The sequence below is a fragment of the Phascolarctos cinereus genome, unplaced genomic scaffold, assembly GCF_003287225.1.
Source record: "Phascolarctos cinereus isolate Bilbo 61053 unplaced genomic scaffold, phaCin_HiC Scaffold_1;HRSCAF=81, whole genome shotgun sequence".
Taxonomy (NCBI): domain Eukaryota; kingdom Metazoa; phylum Chordata; class Mammalia; order Diprotodontia; family Phascolarctidae; genus Phascolarctos; species Phascolarctos cinereus.
In genome coordinates this window covers 212,821,641-212,840,864 of record NW_027555514.1, presented here as the reverse complement: position 1 = coordinate 212,840,864, position 19,224 = coordinate 212,821,641, and the positions used below count along the sequence as shown (strand labels likewise).

The window sequence follows — 19,224 nt, the reverse complement described above, 5'->3', positions numbered from 1 at the left end:
TGCAATAAAATCTATTTCTCACTAGTTGCATTTCTTCTTCTTCTAGTCTAGATATTCCAAGAGGACAAGGCACATCTTGATTAGTTTTATATTGTTTCTAGCACAATAGATGTATTTCAATAATTGATATGACTTTTGGTGAAACCATAAGCAGCAAGAAACTGGTTGTCATTCAAGTTTCAAACCTTTTCTTCCAAATTGTATATGTTTTACATCCAACAGTCTTGATTATCTCAAATGCCCTTTAATTTTTACAGGAATAAAACAAAATGATACAAATATTAGGAGTTGACAATATTTTTGTAGGTAAGCTCAAAAATGAGTAGTTTGATTACAGAACTACTGATGTACTAACAGCATATTTTGGATTTCAGATAATTATACAGAAATGCACATAATTCAAATACTTGCAATTTAGAAAACCTTAGTCCCCATGAAAATATAAAAATGATAATCTGAGATAAAATATCTATTCTTTTTTTACTAAAAACTGTATAAACTGATAAAATAAGCATAAAAACACAACTTTAGAATTCATGAAGATTAACTATATAAAAATAGTCACTTTTTCTTACAAAGGTACCATTTTTTACCTCACAAAATATTTTCTACATGATAATTGTTTTAAAATTGCATTATTTTTTAACTGATAAGCCCTACATTAGATTTTGATTAGAAAAACCCTCTTGGAAAAATACTTTGGTACGTATCTTCAGCTGATTTTTAAAAATCCTCTAAAATAATTTTTTTTTAGGGGCTTGTAAACATTTCTTTCTATTAAAGCACAGTAGAATAAGTAATGCATATCAGCTGCATATAGAATCAGCACATGATTTATTACGATCCATTTAGAGAAAGTTACCACACCCAAAAAAGCAAAATCAATACTATTTTTTAAAAACTTTCAAAAGTTCAAACTGTTCTGTCCAGTTTACTAAACTGTTTCTATAAAATGATTGGAATACGTCTTTGAAAGCTTCATTTTCAGTTGATGTGGCTTGGACATCTTGAAAGACAAAACTTGAAAAATGATTATGCCCTGTTTGTTTTTCCTTCTTGCAAACAATAATTTTTTAAAAGATCATTTAAAAGACTTGATGGTTAAGCAAAGTACACATAATTTATACATTTTACAAAGCATTAGATTTTCTTTTAAATCTGCAGTTTAGAATATTGGCAGACAAAAATATTTACATAAACAATTAAAAAGGGCATATTTCAGAAGCTACTAAGTAATGAAAATCTATACCAATAAAATGTTGGTTAACCCTCCCCCATCAAACTTCCATTAATGAATTGTCTCAGTTGCAAACTTTGTTGATAACTACTTTCTGGGAAATTCAAATTGCTGAAAATTCATGTTCTGTTGATCCGGTACCACTGTTAATGTTAATTCCAATAAAAATTCCAGTTGTGCCAGGAGCTTGCTTGAAGTCCTCTTATCTCCATCATCTTGTAAATAAAATCTTTAGTCTTTATGTTGCAACTCCTAGGTTTAAAAGTTTCATTTTTGACCTTTTAGTTTATAAAATTCCATATAAAAAGAAAATCCATTTAATTTTTAGGTAAGTCCATAAAATTTGTTTATCTTCTTTTTAGACATTTTTATTGGAATAGAGATCTTTTAAAGTTTTTAATTCTTCTATTAAAGTTTTATTTTGATTTTCCAAGACAGCAACTCGATTTTCCAGACACTTAACATATTCTTTTTTCTTTCTACGGCATTCTCGAGCGGCTTCTCTATAATTAAATACAAAAACAACCAAATAAAATTAACTTCATGGACATCATTATGGACAGCTGAGATGGGCCCTAAATTAAGTAGGATAATGGTGTAGAGACTCATTATTTTATTTTTATTTTGTTTTGTTTTTGCTAGGCAATGGGGTTAAGTGACTTGCCCAGGGTCACACAGCTAGTAAGTGTCAAGTGTCTGAGGTCAGATTTGAGCTCAGGTCCTTCTGACTCCAGGGCCAGTGCTCTATCCACTGCGTCCCCTAGCTGCCCCAGAGACTCATTATTTTAAACATCAACATTGTTCAACTGTTTTTCGTATGGCTGGGAGTCCTACAATAATAACATTCTCCAAAGAATTAAAGTTGTAGGTCACCCAAGGGGAAATGGAAAAGTACAAGTTAGGCATGAGCCAGAAAACACCACCAAGTAAGTCCACAGGCAACAAGGAACTGTAGAGGAAAGATGGCACAGAGGATGTTATCAGAGAAAAGCATGTGCAGCAGAGGAGGCGAGCTGGTCACGTAGTGAGCAATAACCTGTGGGGAGCCCCTGCACTCCACTGGAATCTGTGCAATGTCAAAGAAGATAAAAACAGAATTCAGTCAGCCAGACTAACCTCACTGTCTTTTTTGACAAAGTTGCATTACTAGTAGATCATGGGAATGTCATTCGTTTTGCTGTTGTTGAGAGAGTATAATCTGGATTTTTGTTGTTCAGTTGTGTCCAACTCTTCATGATCCCATGTGGGGTTTTCTTGGCAGAGATACTAGATTAGTTTGCTATTTCATTTTATAAATGAGGAAACTGAGGCATACAGGGTTAAGTGACTTGCCCAAGGTCACATAGCCACCAAGCATCTGACGCTGGATTTAAACTCTGGTCCTTCTGACTCCAGGCCTAGTGCTCTAACCAATGGCTACCTAGTTGCTCTGTATATCTAGATTTTAGTAAAGCTTTTAAACCATACCCAAAGGATGACTGTTAATTGATCTATGTCAGGGGTGGGCAACCTGGAGTTTCGAGGCCACATGTGGCCCTTTGACTGAATCCAAACTTCACAGAACAAATCCCCTTAATAAAAGGATTTGTTCTGTAAAACTTGGACTAAAAGGCTGCACCCAAGGACCTAGAGGGCCACATGTGGCCTCCAGGCTGCAGGTTCCCCAACCCTGATCTATGTCAACCTGAGGAATCCTTTCCCGTGTTCCTTAATATATAATACAGTGACTTGTTTAAAGGTTGCTCATCAAATGTGCAAATGACCCAAAGCTTAGCGGGGTCACTTAACAGACCTCCCTCCAATGACGGAGACAGCAAACTATCCCTGCCTGCCTATCCCTGTATACCTTTTGTCCATGTCCTCCCATGGCTACTTTCTTGAATTCTCTTCACACTGTGTGGATGCCAATGGAGCTGAAGAGGATGTCCAGTGCACCTCACTTCATCCATTGTAAATAAACCAGACATGGCCCAACAGCCAATGAAACCAAAGTTATTATTATCTCTCACACACGCTCCATGACTGGCCTACTATCTTCTTTTATGGCCATACATTTTCCTGATGGAAGGCAAACTATTTCTTCTGCATAATTTCTCACTTGGAATATTTTTCAGCCCATTCATGCCAACCAAGTTCTATATTTGTGCTAAAAAAAAAATTAATTACGGAAATACTAAATAACGTCACATTTCTGACAAAATGTATGCTATCTTAATAATCTCTGCTACCGGAACCACAGCTGATTAAGAGTAAGAAAAACAAAAGATAGTATGGAAAATTAGAAAATACAGCATGTTATATGCAGTAGATTATACAATGTGGAGATAATCAGAGCTCTCGGCTTCAATGGTCCACTGCAAATAAATCAGATGAGGCCTAACAGCCAACGAAACAAAACTGGCATGAAATTCCATCCAATTCTCTACTACAGAGGTTCTCAAAATGTGATCTGTGCACTCCTAGGAGGCACCTGAAATCAGATCTATTTTCATAATAATACTAAGACATTTTTTGCCTATTAAAATACGCTTTCTTTTTCCAACTGCATTAACTGGGTGAAGCTAGATTTTCTTTACATGCTTCAACCAAAGTATCATATTATAAACTGAATGCAGAAACAGATATGAGAATCTAGCTGCTTTCTATTACGCCAGATATTAAAGAGATTTGCAAAAATATGTAAAATAATTTCACTTTTCTCATTAATTGTTTTTGTTTTGGAAAAGTTGTTTTTCATAAAAATGTTATTTATGTTAATATATCATAATAGATAATTATTTTTAAATTAATATTTTAAAGTTTGTTTTAATTTCTAATATGGTAAATAAATGTTGACAGGTAAAACACATATAAACTAAAGTCCTCAATAATTTGAGTATAAAGAGGTCCTGAAACCAAAAAGTTTTGAGAACTGTTATTCAACTATACAGCAACAATGTCAGTTCTGTGTAGTTTAAAAATTTGCTTAAAGGTTAATTACAAATAATTGCATAGCACTTACCTATTTTTCATCAATCTTATTTCTCTTTTCAACTGTGGATCATCTGTTTTGGTTGTCTGAGATGTTATAGTGACTGGAGATGTCATCACTACTGTCTGTGGAAGGTTAGTATTTGCTGGTGTGGCACGAATCTGATAAGTCTGCATATCTCCTGATGCAGCTACATAGTTAGAAGAGGGAGTATTAAAGGATATTCAAAAACATTTGGAGGTAGTTCTATGAAAAATCTCTCTCTCTCTCTATATATATATATTAAGTACGCTTACTCTGTACAACCACTTGGTTGCTAGGGACAAGTATCTGCTGTCCATCAGATGTCTGTGCATACTGAAGAATTGTTGTTCCTTGCTGAGCACTGCCTGTATTTGTCATTGTTAATGCCTGCAGCCCCTGTACTCCATCTGTGCTTGGACTGGCCAGTTGTAATGTTCCATTTGGGGCAATGGCAACTTTAATTCGGAAGAGAAAATAAAATAGGTAGTTTAATTTTTCCAACAGATATTCCAATACAGTAAAACCTCATTAATTTGAGATCCCAGTATTTCATAATTCCTATAGGTTGGCCTCAAGTTTATTATGAAAAATGATTAATTTAGTTAAGCCCAAACTGTTTTCAAATATTTTCAGATCCAGACTTAACAGTAGTATTTGTACACAGATGATGTTAATCACAAATGATTCTTATCTAGTCACTACAGAATGTCCAGAAGGATCTCTACTTTGTAATGTTTAATGATCCTAGCCCAAATATGGGCTTCATGGAGCTCCCTTTCAATGAATGCCGAACTTCTTCACTCCTTTGACGGGGATGAGTGGTGGCGGAAAAAAACCCTACTTCCCAAATTTGACCTGCTAAAGAAAAATAAAAGTTACTCTCATTTTCCCCACTCAGTAAGAGAACTTGTACATATTAATATAGCTTAGTATATGCTTCTTTAAAGGAAAAACATTAACTATTCTTGATTCCTTTCTCAGTGTCAAAACACAATGGAAAAAGGAAATTTAAAATGTATTTCTACCATATGTTTTTGAATCCCTCCTCTCCTCTTCACTTCAGTACCCCTCAAGCATTTCTATGCAGTTGTCATTGGCTGGTAGGTACAAACACTCACTTGCTCTCTACATATGTATGTATGTTTGTGTCCATTAGTGGTCTTAATAATCAGATGGGCTAAGGCTGGACTTAACGACCAGGAAGGAGAGAATTAATAACCAAGTAGCAGATTATTTCCAATCTAATGGTTTGTCTTTATTAATAGCTACAGTATATCAAGAGGACCTACTATAAATTAACTATTTGCCTTAGAAATAAATGCAAACAAAACTAATTACTTTGTCACATGCAGCAACACCCAATTTGTTATGCAAAGAAAGCTTAACTTTAGGGAGAGTAGTTATTAAATAAACTGTTAAGCTAATAATAGCCATGCAGCTCCCTGACACTAATTTACAGAAGGCCATATCAGACGGTGATATCTTTGTATACTGTTATATGAGTTGGTCCTATTTCCCCTGCAAGCTTCCCTATGGTTAGTGGATTTTTAATCAGCCACAACACTGAAAAGCAGAGACTCTGCACATATCAGATATATGTTGTTGATTACAAATAATCCTCCTGACAAAATTCTAAGATTAAGGGTGGTTAATAACCTGCCAAAAATTAAACAATATTTGAGTGGCAGAAACATAAAATTTCCACAAGAAGTCAGTTACAGAAAGGTCTTCAATCTAGGCTGATAATCTATTTTTATAGGTTCATTTTTCTCCTTTTACCACATTCTAATCCAGATGATGGCTTTTGGTCACAACAAAGGCCACAGGTATAATTATCCAGTAACTAGGATAAGACCACATACCAAATAAAACACACCTGTCCCTCCCAAATAAAAAAGGTTTAGTCTAGATGTCTGTTTCATTTGTATCTCAAGACACTGCCAGTCATCCTGACCTTTTTCTTGCCAATGGATTTCAATGACTCAGGAAAAGACAGTGAGGTAGCCAACTTTTTGCAACTCTGCCTCACTTAAATCCAATTCACCTGCAAGTCAAGACATCACCCTGTGATGTCATTGGTTCTCTTTAAAAACTAAGGAAGAACAACAACTTCATATACATACTGTATTGTCCAGTGCTAGTCTGGTAAATAGGAGTTGGGACAGACATAGATGTGACTGTTGAAACTCCAGGGTTTTCTCCGTCTCCCTTCCTGTCTCTGGCGTCTTCTGAAGAAAGATCGTTCAAGATTTTTCTGTGGAAAAAATAGAATTCCATTAACTCAACACAAATGGAAAGTCAAATTTCTACATTGGTTTATTTATAAGCACATCAGCTTTGCAAAAGCTCATTAAGACTAGATAACTCCCCACAATTTTGTTAGTATAGTTTGAAAATTTACTACATTACACCTAAACAACATTTTCATGAGACTATGCTACATGCCAAATATCTTACTATTCAGATCAGTAAAAATTTTTAACTGATGTCTACCTGAATATCAGAGACATGAAATAAGCTCCCTTGAATTGAAAAACAAGGGATTGGATAAAGCCAAAAACATGAATGAACAAAAAAAAATTTATTAAGCATTTACTACACACCAAGTATTGTATGTACTAAGTGCTATAGAAACAAACATAAGCTACTTGAGGAAACCCCCTATTTGATAAGAACTTTTGGGAAAGCAGGAAAACAGTTTAGCAGAAATTATGTTTCGACCAACAAATTACACTACCTATCACAATAAGCTCAGAGCAGAGATTCATGACCTGAATATAAAAAAGTCATGCCACAAGAAAATATTATACAAGATCAGGTACCTTTCATACTTGTGAATGGAGAAGAATTCTTAACAAACAAGGCAAAAAGAAGATTGTAAAACTTAAAACTCATAATTTCAATTATGTTAATTTGAAAAGCTTTTGCACAAACAAATTAATGCATGTAGGATAGATAGGAAACTGCTAAGAAAAAAACTTTTTTGCATCAAATATCTCTGATAATGTTCTAATATATAAAATATATAGGGAACTGACAGAAACATAGAAGACCAAGAGCCATTTCTATTGGATATATGGTTAAAGGATATGAATAAATGGTTCTCAAAAGAAGTGCAAAGTATTAATCCCACGAAATGTCAATCAAGCACTTACTGAAGTGCTTACTATGTGCCAGGGCCTGTGGATACAAATACAAACATGAAGCAGCCTTTCTTTGGGAGAGATACTATGCATAGGAAGTCACATACAAAACAGATACATGGTTACTAGGAAGGGAGGGAAAGAAGAGCTAGAAGCTTGGGGGATCTAGAAAAGCTTCATGTTCGAAGAAATCTAGAGACTTTAAAGAGTGGAAATGAGGAAAGTACATTCCAGGCATGCAGGATAGCCAGAATAAAGGCAAAGGATGGGAGATCAAGTATAAGGAATAGCCATAAGGTTAGCTCAGCCCCAAAGTGTATTAAGGGGCTCGAGAGTTAGTCAATAAACATTTATCAAGCACCTATTAAGTGCCAGGCCTTGTGCTATGCTGGGTATATAAAGAAATGCACAAGACAATCCCTGTCCTCAAGAGGCACACAGTCTAACGGGTAAAACAACAACACATAAAAAGCTGAAAAGGAGGAATGGGGGAGTCTGATAAAGTCCAGAGAAGTACAGACAAACAAGAAATGATGAGATGGTTGTCCTGGGCACCCTCCTGAAATGGAGGATCTGGGAGTAGCTCACTTCTGTCTACCCTCTGTAATCAAAGGGAAGAAAAGAGGGGACCCACTGGCAGCAGATACTAAAGTGTGAGTTTTAGGGTTGATGTGTTCTTACAGGAAGATGACGTTCAGGAAATTGGAGAAAGCGAGTTTGAAGGCAGGTGATGAAGGACTTTAATACACTGTTGTTGAAGCTGTGAACTAATCCAAACATTATGGGGGAAAATGTCATGAGCAGGAGAGAGGGATATATACAGGAATGGATGTGGTATTAACAACAAATGGCAGAAATGAAAATAAAACTTTTCCCCAAAGTTTCCCCAAATAGGGAGTTAGCTAGTTTTAATGAGCTTTTGCAAAGAAGAAACAAAGCTATCACTCTTTGCAGATGATATGATATACTTAGAGAATCCTAGAGAATCAAGTAAAAAACTACTTGAAATAATAAACAACTTTAGCAAAGTTGCGGGATATAAAATAAACCCACATAAATTATCAGCATTTCTATACTAACAAAGCCCAACAGCAAGAGATAGAGAAATCCCATTTAAAGTTACTGTAAACATTATAAAATATTTGGGAGTCTACCTGCCAAAACAAACCCAGGAACTATATGAACACAATTACAAAACACTTTTCACACAAATAAGGCAGATCTAAATAACTGGAAAAATATCAGTTGCTCATGGGTGGTTGAGCTAATAAATGACAATTCTATCTAAGCTAATTTACTTATTCAATGCCATACTAATCAAACTACCAAAAAATTATAGAGCTAGAAAAAATAACAAGAAGATTCATCTGGAAGAACAAAAGGTCCAGAATATCAAGGGAACTAATGAAAAGAAGTGTTAGGAAAGGTGGCCTAGTCATACCAGATCTTAAATTGTATTATAAAGCAGCAATCATCAAAACTACTTGGTACTGGCTAAGAAACAGAGTGGTGGATCAGTGGAATAGGTTAGGTACACAAGACACAGTAGTCAAGGACTACAGTAATATACCCTTTGATAAACCCAAAGAGCCCAGTTTCTGGGATAAGAACTCACTATTTGACAAAAACTGCTAGGAAAACTGGAAAAGAGTATGGCAGAAACTAAGCACAGACCAAAATCTTACACCACATACCAAAATAAAGTCAAAATGGGTACATGATTTAGATATAAATGCTGATACTATCAGTAAACTGGGAGAGCAAGTAATAATTTACCTGTCAGATTTATGGAGAATAGAAGAATTTATGACCAAACAAGAGATAAAGAACATTATAAAATGCCAAATGGGTAATTTTGGTTACATTAAATTGAAAAGTTTTTGCACAAACAAGGCCAATGCAACCAAGATTAGGAGGGAAGCAGAAAATTGGGAAAGAATTTTTACAACCAGTGTCTCTGATAAAGGCCTTATTTCTAAAATATATAAAGAACTGAGTCAAATTACAAGACTACAAGTCATTTCCCAATTAATAAATGGTCAAAGTATATCACTAGGCAGTTTTCAGGTGAAGAAATTAAAGCTATCTATAGTCATATGAAAAAATGCTCTAAATCACTATTGATTAGAGAAATGCACATCAAAACAACTCTGAGGTACCACATCACACCTATCAGATTGGCTAACACAACAAAATGGGAAAATGATAAATGCTGGAGAAGATGTGGGAAAACTGGAACACTAATGCACTGCTGGTGGAGTTGTGAACTGATCCAACCATTCTGGAGAGCAATTTGGAACTATAACCAAAGGGCTATAAAACTCTGCATACCCTTTGACCCAGCAATACCACTTCTAGGGCTGTATCCCAAAGAGATCATAAAAACGGGAAAAGACCCACATGTACAAAAATATTTATAGCAGTTCTTTTTGTGGTGGCAAAGAATTGGAAATTGAGGGGATACCCATCAAATGGGGAATGTCTGAACAAACTGTGGTATATGAATGTAATGGAATACCACTGTACTACAAGAAATGATAAGCAGGCTGACTTCAGAAAAACCTGAAAAGACTTGTATGGACTGATGCTGAGTGAAGTGAGCAGAACCAGGAGAATGTCGTAAGCATAACAGCCACCTTGTGTGATGACTAACTTTGATAGACTTAGCTCTTAGCAATGCAAGAATCTAAGACATCTCCAAAAGTCTCATGCTAGAAAATGCTATCCACATCCAGAGAAAGAACTACAGAGTTTGAATGCAGATTGAAGCATACTATTTGTTCATTTTTTTCCCTTCTGTTTTGTTTTGTTTCTTCTTTCTTGTAGTTTCTCCCATTGGTTCTAATTCTTCTTTACAACATGACTAATATGAAAATATGTTTAACAGGACTGTATATGGACAGCCTATATCAGACTGTATGTTACCTTGGGGAGTAAAGTAGGGAGGGAAGGGAGAAAATTTAAAGCTCAAAAGCTTATAGAAGTGACTGTTGAAAACTAAAATTTTTTTAAAAAATGATGAACAGGTGGACTTCAGAAAAACCTGGAAAGCCTTGAATGAAATGATGCTGAGTGAGGTGAGCAGAACCAGGAGAACACTGTACACAGTAACAGCCACAATGTGTGATGACTAACTTTGATAAGATGTATCTCTTCTTACTATACGCAAACTGGGAGAGCAAGGAATAGTTTACTGTCAGATTTATGGACAACAGAAGAATTCATGACCAAACAGGAGACAGAGAACATTATGAAATGCAAAACGGATAATTCTGACTACATTAAATTGAAAAGTTTTTGCACAAACAAAGCCAATGCAACCAAGATTAAGAAGAAAGTAGAAAACTGGGAAAGAATTTTTACACCAGTGTCTCTGATAAGGGTCTCATTTCTAAAACATATAGAGAATTAAGTCAAATTTATAAGAATACAAGTCATTCCCCAATTGATAAATGGTCAAAGGGTATGAACAGACAGTTCTCAGATGAAGAAATTAAAACCATCCATAGTCATATGAAAAAATGCTCTAAATCACTATTGATTAGAGAAATGCAAATAAAAAAACCTCAGTACCACATCACACCTATCAGATTGGCCAACATGATAAAAGAGGAAAATGATAAATGTTGGCAAAGATGTGGGAAAATTGGTACACTAATGCATTGCTGGTGGAGTTGTGAACTGATCCAATCATTCTGGAGAGCAATTTGGAACTACTAGCCTATATCAAATTGTGCGCCGTCGTGGGGAGGGATGAGGAGAAAAATTTTAAAACTCAAAAGCTATGGAAGTGATTGTTGAGAAATCAAAATAAATTTTAAAAAATATTTGTATCTCCTCTTAGTAGTGCAAGGATCCAAGACAACTCCAAAGGACTCATGATAGAAAATGCTGTCCTCATCTAGAAAAAGAACTATGGAGTTTCAATGCAGATCGAAGCATATTATTTGCTCGTTCTCTCTCTCTCTCTCTCTCTCTCTCTCTCTCTCTCTTTCTGGTGGTTTCTCCCATTGGTTCTAATTCTTCTTTACAACATGACTAATGTGAGTATAGGTTCAGTATGAATGTATGTGTAGAGCCTATATCAAATTGTACGTCGTCTTGGGGTGGGAGAAGGGGAGAGATGAGAAGAAATTTTGGAACTCAAAATCTTATAAAAGTGAATGTTGAAAACTAAAAATAAATACATAAACTTTAATAAAACTTAAGATTAACCACAAAACAAGTAGAAACATTAACACAATTACTAATCCACTGCCCACCTGAAAGTGTTTTAAAGCACTTATAAACCCCAAAAACAACACTCAAATTTATTAACATAAAGTACTGCTTAACGACCTGAATAATGCCATGTTAATTTCTAATGCAAAATAAGTTCATTTTATTGACATTTCACAGCTTCTCAGAAGTTCTTGGAAACTCTCTTCATTGAAGTTTTCCCTCACCAGAAATGAAGTGGTCCTTCTATTTGTCATTCTGATATACTCCTCACTTCCCAGTACATGAGAGCATTTCAATTAATGTCTGAAATGCAAATATTCAAATGGTATAATTCTTTATACATCTATCTATCTGTCCTTGTGACATTTTTGGTTTTTGTATTTTAAATATTTTTTGCTGATGTTTTGTTTTTATGTCATATAGATTTCCCAGTATATCCGCTGTTCCCTGCTCCCCTCCCGTTACCACTCCCACCTACTTCCAATGAGGCATCCATTAAAACAAAGAATAAAAGAGGAAAAAAAAGTCAAACATCATCTGTGGGGTATAATCCCCCACTTCTGCAAAGGAGGGAACAACCTAGATAGAGCACTTGGCCTAAAAGTAGACCTTGGTTCAAATCTAGATTCAGAGTCTCCTGTGTTACGTCTGCCTCAGTTTCTTCAACTGTAAAATGAAGATAACAACAGCACCTACCCCCCAGTGTTGTTGTGAGAATCAAATGAGATAATATTAGAATGGCACTCAGCAAAGTGTCCAGCACACACAACAGATGCCTCATAAATGCTTGCTTCCTTCTTTTTTTCCTTCATAGTTTCTTGTGGAGTCAAGCTTGGTGATTATCTTTTTAAAAAAATTTTTGAAATTACAAATATAAAATAGGCTTTTCCACAAACAAAAAAAAGGACTGTACAAGAAACTGCAAATCACTATGTACAGCTTGCTTTTCTTTTTAATTATGAAACAAATTCAGCTTTGTTTGTAACTGAATTTCTAACTTTCAGCTATTGCTCATTTGTAATTCTTTCTGGCCTTCCTTCAGTGCTATTTTGTGAATTTTAAAGAAAATGCTTCAATGATGGTGATTATAATATTACATAATTTGGTTTCCACTAATTTTCATGGCATAAGCTCCTATATCAAATTTACAGCACTATACAAGGCTTTGGAATTTCATAAATGAAAAAAATGTATGAAGCAATACTCACTTGTAAGATGGACGCCGTGCTAAAATCCCCCGAGCTTTCTGTGAAGAGCCTATGCTATCAGATGAATCCTGAGAATCTTCACTATCTGACCAGGATGATACCTAAAAAGTACACTTTATTTCATGATAAACAATACAAGTAAAGTATTCAAGAAGAGTTCTAATAAGACCTAATTTTCATGCTATTACATTCAGAACAAATAGACCCCATCCCAAATGCATTCACGTTGCTGAATCTGACTTTGAATATTATTTTCTAAAAATCAGCAATCTGAGGACAGTTTAACTCAGGAGAGCAAATAAAGGAAATATCCATTTCTATGTATAGAAACGTGTGTGTGTGTGTGTGTGTGTGTGTGTGTGTGTGTGTGTGTATTATTTCAAAAAAGCAGCAGAACCAGAAATAAGCAAGAAGATGTCTTCAAAACTAGACCTCCATAGTTACACACTGTCAGGAATTACACCAACTAACATGAAGAAACTTACTGGTTTTCCAAAACTTCTCTAAGGATATATGTTACTGTAACTTTATTCTTCTGAAATTTATATATATATATCTCTCAAAATATTTTATCATTAAAGCACCTATCAATGACTATATCAAATATCTGCAACTAAATGCAATAAAAATGTTATGTAGTTGCAAATAACTGTAAGGCAGAAAAAGCACTTTTCTAATGTCAAATGAGATTGTACTCTAATACGTGTTATTGTTTTAAGCAATATTAAGGTAATTAACTATTAACTCCTAATCAGAGATGGGTAACATGTTATTCTAAACTCGCCTACAAATATAATAAATATTCTCTAATAGAAAGTATCCAAAAATAGTTTTTCCCTCTTGTGTTATTTACTAGAACAGACTGCCTCCCTGTGACAGCAGTTAGTAAATATTTCTCTCTAAGACCAAACCAACAAGGCACAATCATAACAGCTCTATGCACTAAATCATGTTCTAAAACATACTAAGTATTCCATACCTATTTTCCCATTATTTATACATAACCCAATTGATTAAATTGCTAAACTCTTCTAACCAGCTATGTGAAATAGAGCAATTTCAGTTATAAAAGGAAGTGGAGGTAGTCAATCTATAAGCATTTATTAAGCACCTATTAGATGCTAGGCACGATGGCAATCATGAAAATAAAAGGCAAAAGATGGTCCCTGCCCTTTTGGACTTCACAATCTAATAAGGAAAACGACATGCAAACAAATGTGTACAAACAAGCTATATACAGGATAAAAAAGAAATAATCAAGAGGTGTAAGGTACTAGAAAGGAAGGAAAGGATTTCTGTAGAAGAAGGGATTTTACCTGGGACTGGAAGGCAAAAAGCAGAGATGAGGAGGGAGAGTACTACAGGTAGGAGGGACTGTAGAGAAAAATACCAAGAAACAACAGATGGAATGTTTTGTTTGGAGAACAGTAAGGAGGGCAGTTGTCAGTGGATTGAAGAGCACATGGAGAAGCAATGGTATGAGCAGGGGTGGGGAACCTATGGCCTCCAGGTCCTCAAGTGTGGCCCTCTGCCTGAATCCTAAGTTCACAGAACAAATTCCTTAATAAAAGGACTTAAAGAGATTTGTTCTTGTAAAACGTGGACTCAGTCAAAAGGCTGCACTCAAGGACCTAGAAAGCAACATGTGGCCTCTAGGCCATAGGTTCCCTGCCCCTGGTAAGGTGTAAGAAGACTGAGAGGACAGAATATGAAGGCCTCATATACTAAACATTTCATATTTGATCCTGGAGGTAACAGGGAGAGGAGGGCGTATTTCAGAGTTGTTATTACAAAAGTGAACTCAACAGACCCTAGCAACAGATTGGATATACAGATGGAGAGACAGTGAGTAGTCAAGATGATATCAAGGCTGTAAGCCTGAGGGACTGGGAGGCTAGCAGTACCCTGGATGGGGGAAATAAAATGAGTTCAGTTTCAGCTATGTTGAGTTTAAGACCTCTGCTGGACATCTGGTTTACAAAGTTTGTAAGGCAGCTGGAGATGCGAGTTTGGAAGTGAGCAGAGAGGTTAGGGCTAAGTAAGTATATGGTAAGTAGATGAGCAGATTTGAGAATGATTAGCATAGAAATGAAAACTGAATCCATAGGCACTGATAAGATCACTAAGTGAAACTGTACAGAGAGAAAGAAGAGGATCCAGGAAAAAGTACTGTAGTATATCCATGCTTAACGGGCTTGATTTGGATAAAATATCTAGCAAAGGAGAATGAGCAGGAATGGCCATATAGGTATGAGAAGAACCAGGAAAGAGTAGTATCCTGAAAACCTAGAGAGAAGAAGGTATATCAGAGGAGAGGGTGGACAACAGTGTCAAAGTTATCAGGAAGGAAGTTAGCAATAGTGAAGCCAAAAACAAAGGCTACTGTGATTTTTTAAAAACTGCACAGAAGAGAACTAAAAGAAGCAAACAAGCAGGCCATTTTGAAGGTAATACGTAAGGAGGAAAAGAAGTACAAAGTAAAAAGCATACAGCAGAGAACAAAAGAAAACAAGGAAGAAAAGAAAAGATGGACAGCTATCAACACAATGTGTAGTATTTAATACATAGGCTTTCTTGAAATGGAAATTTACTGCTATATTATTTTGAACCCTCTCTTCGTTCTGCTGTGCACATGACAGGTTCTCTCCTAGTTTATATTTAAGTTTTAATAAAAATTTTTAAAAAGAAAGTAACATGTAAAATTTGTTATATACTTTAAAAAACACATTAAGTGATATGAAATAGAGATTTGCAGTTTCATAACGAATTTTCTCTTTGTGTTCTGTTTGCTATATGTAAAGAAATGCTTGTTTAAAAATTTTTAAAAAGTTAAGTTTAAAAAGGAAATGAATGTAAGAGATTTGCAAAGACATTTTAATAAATCCATTCAAGAATAGTGGGACTATTTATTTTGGGGAAGCAATTGGGGTTAAGTGACTTGTCCAAGATCACATAGCTTGTGCCTGAGACCGGATTTGAACTCAGGTCCTCCTGACTTCAGGGCTGGTGCTCTAGCCACCGTCCCACCTAACTGCCCCTGGAACCTAACATCATAGCCCTTGAGGTAGGTATTTGTTGTTTTTTGCTAGGCAATGGGGTTAAGTGACTTGCCCAGGGTCACAGAGTTAGTTTGATCTCAGGTCTTCCTGACTCTGGGGCCAGGTAGAGGGCCAGTGCTCTAGCCACTGCGCCATCTACCTGTCCCACTTGAGGTGTTTATAATGGAGGCAGAAATGATGGCAAAAACAAGCAGATTAGGTCAAGTATGATATAAACGGGGAAGATCTGTACTAGAGCCATACACTTAGAAGAAGATAAAAAACGTATGGCGACATTCTCAAATGTTAATATTGGAAAAAAGAAGGTGACCACCTGCAACTACTGACCTCTAAGTTGATGTATAAATCTTTATGAGAGTTATGTCAAGTTGAGTGAATCATTAATGAAGGTATTGGTAGGGACCAAGTTAAGTTTTCACACGCTATGTTCAACAAGGGACACATCTTTACCAGATTACAATTAAATGAATGATGTAGAGAATATAAGATCTCACTGGGTTTAGTGTTCATCCCTGCCTTCCAAACAAAAAGCATTTTATATGGCAGAACAAAATATTGCCTTGACAAGTTTCTTTTTTTAAAACAGCAAGCTTTCATCCACAAATTAAGATCATTCAGGATTCAGGAACATATAAAAACAGAAATACACCCTATTCAATGACCCTCTGATAAATACCAGGCAAGGCATTAAAGCAAGGAGACCTATGTTCATTAAAGGTTTTTGTCACTGTGAAGGAGATTCACCCCACCCCAGGGTCTAGGTTAGAAGGACTCCTGGTGGATGGTGAGGTCCTCTGGATGCTCCTGTTTGTGGATGATATTCTGCTAATTGTATAAAGATCCAGATTACTTCAGAGGTTCTTGGAAGTTTTTAATCCCTCAAAAAGTCTGCAATGTCTAGTCACACAGGAAAGGCCAAATGGATGAATATCATTTATTGCAGATTTCAACATAAGATGCATTTGGACACTTTACATGTCAAATAGTATGTATATCTGGGACAGACTTATAGAAGGACAATGAGCTGGGACCAGAGATGAAAAAAGAAGAGAGAAGGCTTGATAGTTTTTGGGAAATCACAGAACACTGGTAACAAATTGCTAAGGAAAAAAAATAAAGGGCACTGCTTGTGACAGTCATTCCCTTTTAATAATTATACTAGGGAGCAGAATGAAAGTTTAGGTCCTTGTCCCACTATATTCCAAGAATTCTTTACTGCTCCCTCTTCTTCAGGAAACCATTTCTTTTTTTTTTTTTTAATTTTTAGGCAAGTGGGGCTAAGTGACTTGCCCAAGGTCACACAGCTAGTAAGTGTCAAGTGTTTGGTCTGAGGCTGGATTTGAACTCAGGTCCTCTTAACTTCAGGGCTGGTACTCTATCCACTGTGCCACCTAGCTGCTCTTGGGAAACCATTTCTTAACAAAACAAAACACAAAGTTTACAAAAAAGACTCAGGATCTCCCAGGGTAATGGTACTATTCTTGATTCTTATCCTTGCACTCTACTTTGCTGGATCATCATTAATGTCCCACTCCCTCTGGATATACTTTCTTGGTAATTTCGTTAGTTCCCCTAGATTCAACTAACTCCTCTAGTCAAATGCCTCCCCAATTCCCATATCCAGCTCTCCATTTTTCTGAGGCCCCTTCTTTATCCTCCATCCCAGGCAAACCAGGCCCATTTGGGGGCTTGGTAGAGTAGGGCTGAGCAGCCTTCTCCAGTAACCTTTTCCCTCCTGGCTCTCTCTCCTTCTGACTTTTCAGACTTTGCCACTATGCCTAGGCTGCTTGGAACATGCTTCTGCCATGCTGGGCCCCTTCTCCCAGTGGTGGACTCCTCTCAGAATTTCCATTTTGGGGAGGAACTAGGCCTGCCAACTTCCATTCCTCTCTCTGCTCTGCTTCTGACTTCATGGAGTTCAACACTATGTCCCCAAAGTACCTTCACCTATTCATCTCCCTTTTTCTGTGTTGTCTTCTCACATTAGAATTTAAGTTCCTCAAGGGCAGGGACTATATTTTTGCTTATATTTGTATCCCTAGCACTCAGCACAGTGACACTGGCATTTAGTAAACACAATAAATGCTTCTTGCCTTGTCTTCTTGCCAATTACCCCCTTCCTACCTCTTGGCTGGATCATTACCTTCCCCCTAGTTCCTACCCCTGCAAGAAGTAGCCCAAAATCTGGCTCTACTCAAACCTTTAGGCCTACTCCTCCCTCATTCCCAATAGCAATGGGCAGTGCCCCTTCCAGCCCCTCACCCTGCTGAGTGGATATAGTTGCTCACATTGCTTGAATGAACAGTCTGTCCTATACTCGCTAAACAGATGCTCAACAGGACTTGCCACCGTGCCATCCAGATTTACAGGCACTAGTAACAGACCCTAAGGATGAAAGTCTTGCCACCCACTCCAATGTCACTTCTTCTGAGCCTTTCCAACTCTCTTTGAAAGTGAACTCTTACTTGTGTTGGCTGCTTGAATTAAAGAGTGAATTCCTTGAGTCGTCTTGATTAGCACAGTGCTTGGCACATAATTAAGTGCTTCATAAATGTTTTTTCTTTCATTCATTCACGTATTTATTCATGCCATTCACCTCAAATGCAACATGTCCCATAAAGAATTTATCCTCCCCACAAAATCCACCCCTCTACTTAACTTGCCTACTTCTGTCAAGGACACTACTACACTACTTCTTGTCACCCCAAGTTTGTAACCTCAGCATAATCCTCAACTCTTTACTCTCCCTCACCCCATAATCAATTTCTAAGTCCTACTGACTCTCCATTTCTCAAAGCTCTCTCTTCTGCCTTCTACTCACAATCACCACACTGATTAAGGACTTCATTACCTCAAGCCTTCACTCTGCAATGACTTAACTGGTCTCCCTACCTCCAGTTTCTTGCTTCTCAATCCACCCTCTCATAAATGCCAAAGTGATACTCCTAAACCAAAGGTCTAATCATGTCACTTCTTCTTAAATAAGAAGTTGCAATGGTTCCCAGTTGCCCCTAGGATAAAATACAAACATCTCTGTATGGCATTCAAAACTTCTCATAATCTGAATCCAATCTCTTTCCAAATTGACTGAACATTATTCTCTCTAAAGTCCAGTCAAACACTCCTATCTGCTGTTGCCTGTATATGACATTCTCCACAGCCTGGTCTGCCCCTATTCTTAAACTGTTCTCTTCATCCTTACCTTTGACTCCCTCCTACAGAAGGCCTTTCCTGATTGTCGCAGTAGTTTGTGCTTTTCCCTCTCATTCCCAAATTACTTTGTACTGACTCTGTATGCCCTTAATATAAACTCACCTGCACACTGGTTATTTCCTTGCAGTAGGATTAATTCTATTTTTTG

At 36.5% G+C, this 19,224-nt stretch overlaps 1 protein-coding gene across 4 annotated transcripts in view; it reads right to left on the bottom strand.

The window, feature by feature from the left end:
• Positions 1 to 228: 228 nt before the first annotated feature.
• ATF1 (activating transcription factor 1) overlaps positions 229 to 19,224 on the bottom strand; it is a 42,611-nt gene continuing 23,615 nt past the window's right edge. For 3 of the 4 annotated variants that reach the window (XM_078156844.1, XM_020966163.2, XM_020966164.2), the window contains 5 exons: positions 12,805 to 12,905; positions 6,356 to 6,486; positions 4,505 to 4,687; positions 4,239 to 4,398; positions 229 to 1,740 (listed from right to left, as the gene is read on the bottom strand). In XM_078156844.1, coding sequence (XP_078012970.1) covers positions 1,596 to 1,740; positions 4,239 to 4,398; positions 4,505 to 4,687; positions 6,356 to 6,486; positions 12,805 to 12,905 — 720 coding nt within the window. In that variant the 3' untranslated portion in view covers positions 229 to 1,595. Of the gene's footprint in view, positions 1,741 to 1,761; positions 2,304 to 4,238; positions 4,399 to 4,504; positions 4,688 to 6,355; positions 6,487 to 12,804; positions 12,906 to 19,224 lie in introns of those variants that run through there. The other variant, XM_020966165.2, reaches the window with a different exon arrangement.